The sequence below is a fragment of the Leptonychotes weddellii genome, unplaced genomic scaffold (genome assembly GCF_054177405.1).
Source record: "Leptonychotes weddellii isolate Sample4059 unplaced genomic scaffold, ASM5417740v2 HiC_scaffold_15453, whole genome shotgun sequence".
Lineage (NCBI taxonomy): Eukaryota > Metazoa > Chordata > Mammalia > Carnivora > Phocidae > Leptonychotes > Leptonychotes weddellii.
In genome coordinates, this window is record NW_027736225.1 from 1 (window position 1) to 4,819 (window position 4,819).

Sequence of the window (4,819 nt, forward strand, 5' to 3'; positions counted from 1 at the left end):
CCCCAGCCCAACTATGTGGACACGCTCATCAGCCAGGAGAGCTGTGGGAAAAGCGAGCCACTCTTGATAGCTGAAGATTCAGCTGCTGGTTTAGGCAATCTTGACTCCACGAATAATCAGGTGAGATTTATTACCTGACTGAGTTGCTAGTATCTCCGCACAAGTCTTTTAAATGGCTTTTTCAAAACAAAACAACATAAAAAAACCAAAACCAAAACCAACCCTGTTTTGAGTGTGGGGGGAGGGGACATATTCAGTTCATACATATTTAGAGAAATACATGTGAGTTCCTGTACTTTATCTTTCAACAAATTACCATCATTTTTCAGAAAGTTTTTTCCTCCCCTGTGGTATATTCTCTTTTGATTCTAAAGGTCTAGTTCAACTATCATGGCTTGCTTTATAATAAGTTAAATTTTAGTCATATTTTTCTATCATCAGTGTCTGTGACTATCAATGTAAACTGGTTAGGATTCAAATTAATGATTCACAGTTTTTATTATTTCCCTATTATGACTTCACATTGCCTTCCCTAATTCATAATTATATTCTACCATTATTTGCTTTACTTCTAATGTTCAAATTTGGCCCTCTTCATTCAGTGGGATACACTCTGTAGCTCTTTTCCTTATCTATACACACATATACACACACTTACATGTAGGTGTTTACAGATGTAAGCTCTTCTCTGAGCATGAAAGAATTCTATTTTGATCTTTGATGGGTGGTGATATGTTTAAATTATGTTGATTATTTCAACTTTCTTTTATTTATACTACCAAAACAGATATATTGACTACCTTTTTACTACTAGATTCTCTTGGGAGAGAAAATGTACACTTTTTTCCCCTCAAGTTCTAGACATCTTTTCTGTTTCTACAATGCAGTCATTTGATTGTTCTGAGTAGTTGAATTGTTGAACTGGTATTATTTCCTTTTATTCTTTTACTGGTACTTTAGTGTGTGTTCATGATTCTTTAATGTGGTAAATTCACTTGCAGAAATAATTTTGATCCAGTGCTTCTCAAAAAGCTATTTACAAATTGGCTAAACATGCTTACATTTTTGAGATTTACTGATGTGGACCAGCTTGTAAATATAAGAGATGCAGTAGTTATTTGGACCTTATGAGACTGATTTAGCTGGTATTCCTATTTGGTATTTCCTTTTTTTGTTCTGTTTTCAATATGCCTGTGAGTCATGGATTCCTTTTTAATTTCCTTTGAAAATTCATTTTGTATTATATGTAAGTATATTCAATCCTTATATTCAGAACCAACTTGTAATTGAAGCCCTGTAGTTACCTAATGACCTACATGTTATCTGAAACAATGTCGAGGAAAGTCAAGTGAGGAAAGGAAATTTTTGAGGATATTTGATCACAGGAATCATCACAATCAATTCAGCTTAGCACTCTTCATACCGCTTAGAAACATTTGACCCAGATTATTTACATGTTCAGGTTCCCTTTCAAGTTTTCCTTTCTCATTTAGGGATTGACCTTAATATATTTAACTATAATTGAGTGTCTAATGTTTGGGCAAAAAGAATTTCAACTGTAGGAAAGGGAAATCCTGCAACAGATGCCTAAATTTGTCCCAACGTCAAGAAAAATGTCAGAGTGCCTTAAGCATGTAGGGATAAATTTTATGCCTATGGAATTCCAAACAGAAAAAAAAAAAAAGACTTAAGGCATTTTACTTGAATTGAAATTAGATGAATAAAAAGGATATGAGGTATTTGTGGGGAGAAGGAGGTTGTTCCATATATATATATTTTAAAACACTGTCTGAACAGTTAGGAGCTGGCAACCAAAATCTTGGAGAACAAAAAGGAAAGGTTAGCTTTGAAACTTGAGATTAAGACAGTTATTTTGACTCAGAGGTAGTGATACAGTTCTGTTATGGTACAACATGTGGTCCAGTTAAAGAGAAGGATAAGGGCGCCTGGGTGGCTCAGTCGTTAAGCGTCTGCCTTCGGCTCAGGTCATGATCCTGGGGTCCTGGGATCGAGTCCCACATCGGGCTCCCCGCTCTGCGGGAAGCCTGCTTCTCCCTCTCCCACTCCCCCTGCTTGTGTTCCTGCTCTCGCTATGTCTCTCTCTGTCAAATAAATAAATAAAATCTTAAAAAAAAAAGAGAGAAGGATAAAAATAGAACACCTCACATTTTTGCATGTCATTAAATTCCTATGGTAACCTACTAGGGTATGCTTTTATATTCTGTTTATGGTGAAGGTGTACAATAGTTGATAATCCCTTTCATAAATCTATTTTAGAAGTAGCAAGGAAGGCTATATGTCATTGGTCATCCTTATCCTGATTATGCCTTTGAGCTGTCCTCCAGTTGCTCTGGAAAAAGGAGAAGGAAAATTATCTGCACATAAGATTGAAGCTAATACTGGGTATTATTTCATGGCTGTAAAAATTTCCCCATATCATTTGGTGAGGTTATTTTACCATGTGGTCTTTGTTCTACGTCTGGAGAGAAGACTTTGCTTTATTCCTCCAGTATATGCCCTGCCTCTGATTAGAAAAAGATAAACTTTTCTATACTGGGTTAATGACTCTTCTATAGAATCAAATCTCTAAGGAACCTTCTTTGATAGTAAACACTAGAAAATAGACACATCCAAAACTCATCTATTGCCTGGTTCCCTATACATCAGTCCAACAAATCTGTCAGAATAGCTAATCTCATTATTTGCAAGGCTTCGGACTGCAGTTTTCTAAGTAGACTCCGAGCGCCGCTGTTGGCCAATGCGCTGCAAGAACTGGAGTCCATGATCTACCTAAGTGGTTTTCTGCGCAGTCACGGAAGCAGTTCTGAAAGGAGATAAAGTCCAGATTCGGGCTCTCTGCTCAGCAAATGATTCTGGAATATGGAATGGAATGCCTTGAAACAGAGTGTTGAGTTTTCTACGCATTAGCAGTAAATATTTTAAACACAATTTGTAAAGCATCTTCTCGTTACATCTGAGGCTGCAGCAGTGAAGAAAATGATGGGAACTAGGGCGAAGCAGAGGAGCCATACCGGGCAGCGGCAAGTACTCTTTCCCTTCCTGCTGCCTTTGTTCTGTGGGGGGCTCTCTGAGCAGATCCGCTACTCTATTCCTGAAGAAATGGCCAGGGGCTCAGTAGTAGGGAACCTTGCTGAAGACCTGGGGCTGCATGTACGGGATTTACTGAACCGCAACCTCAGAGTTAGTGCAGAGAAACAATACTTTACCATAAACAGGGAGAATGGCAACATACTTGTCAGTGACAGAATAGATAGGGAGTCGCTCTGTCCCCAAAGCACCCTGTGTGTTGTGCCCCTAGAGATCGTGGCAGAGAATCCTCTAAATGTTTTTCATATAACGGTGAGGATAGAAGATATAAATGACAATCCACCGTATTTCCCCCAAAATAGCATTGTTTTACAAATCAATGAACTTGCAATTCTAGGAACTCAGTTTGGTCTGGAATCCGCTATAGATGCAGATGTAGGACCTAACTCTCTCCAGAGTTACCAACTCAGCTATAATGAGTATTTCTCTCTGATGGTGAAGGATAAGATTGAAGGCAAGAATGCCCCAGAATTAATATTGGAGAAGCCCCTGGACCGGGAACACCAGAGCTCCCATTTTCTAGTCCTGACCGCAATGGATGGGGGTGACCCAGTCCGAAGTGGCACCATTCAAATCAGGATTGAGGTCACTGATGCCAACGATAACCCCCCAGTGTTCAGTCAGGATGTGTACAAAGTTAGCCTTCCAGAGAACTTGCCCTTGGGCACCTCTGTGCTCAAGGTGACAGCCATCGACCAGGATGAGGGCATCAATGCAGAGATCACCTACTCCTTCAAAACACTAAGAGATATTGGAAATATGTTTATGCTAGACCATCAAAATGGAGAAATTAAATCCAAAGGTCCTATAGACTTCGAAATTAGGAGTAGTTATACCATGAGCATAGAAGCCAAGGATGGTGGAGGCATGGCCACTGAATGTAAAATTATAATAGAAATTTTAGATGAGAATGACAATGCCCCAGAGGTTATTTTCACTTCAGTGTCTAATTCCATAACCGAGGGTGCAGAACACGGGATGGTGATTGCTCTGTTCAAAACACATGACAAAGATTCGGGCCAAAATGGAGAGGTCACATGCCTCATAAAAGAAACAGTTCCTTTCAGAATTGAATCTTCTGCCAATAATTACTACAAGCTTGTAACAGATGGGTCCTTGGACCGGGAGAAGACCCCTTCGTACAATGTCACTATCACAGCCACTGACAGGGGAAAGCCACCCCTTTCCTCCAGCTCAAGTATCACTCTGCACATCGAAGATGTCAACGACAATGCTCCAGTTTTTGAACAGGCTTTCTATTTGGTCCACATTGCCGAGAACAACCCTCCGGGTGCCTCCATCGCCCAAGTCAGCGCCTCCGACCCCGACGTGGGGCCCAACGGTCGCGTCTCCTACTCCATCGTGGCCAGCGACCTGGAGCCACGCGCGCTGGCGTCCTACGTGTCCGTGAGCGCGCAGAGCGGGGTGGTGTTCGCGCAGCGCGCCTTCGACCACGAGCAGCTGCGCGCCTTCGAGCTGACCCTGCAGGCCCGCGACCAGGGCTCGCCCGCACTCAGCGCCAACGTGAGCCTGCGCGTGTTGGTGGGCGACCGCAACGACAACGCGCCCCGGGTGCTGTACCCGGCGCTGGGGCCCGACGGCTCAGCGCTCTTCGACACGGTGCCGCGCGCCGCGCAGCCCGGCTACCTGGTCACCAAGGTGGTGGCGGTGGACGCCGACTCGGGACACAATGCCTGGCTGTCGTACCACG

The 4,819-nt window shown here is 42.4% G+C and overlaps 1 protein-coding gene across 1 annotated transcript; it reads left to right on the top strand.

Annotated features, from left to right (window-relative positions):
- Positions 1-6: 6 nt before the first annotated feature.
- Positions 7-4,815, top strand: LOC102750224 (protocadherin gamma-B7; the record flags this gene model as incomplete). The annotated part of the gene is made up of 1 exon (XM_081809918.1): positions 7-4,815. A coding segment is annotated over exon 1 (1,818 nt), but the record flags the coding sequence as incomplete, so codon positions are not given.
- Between the last annotated feature and the right edge of the window lie 4 nt (positions 4,816-4,819).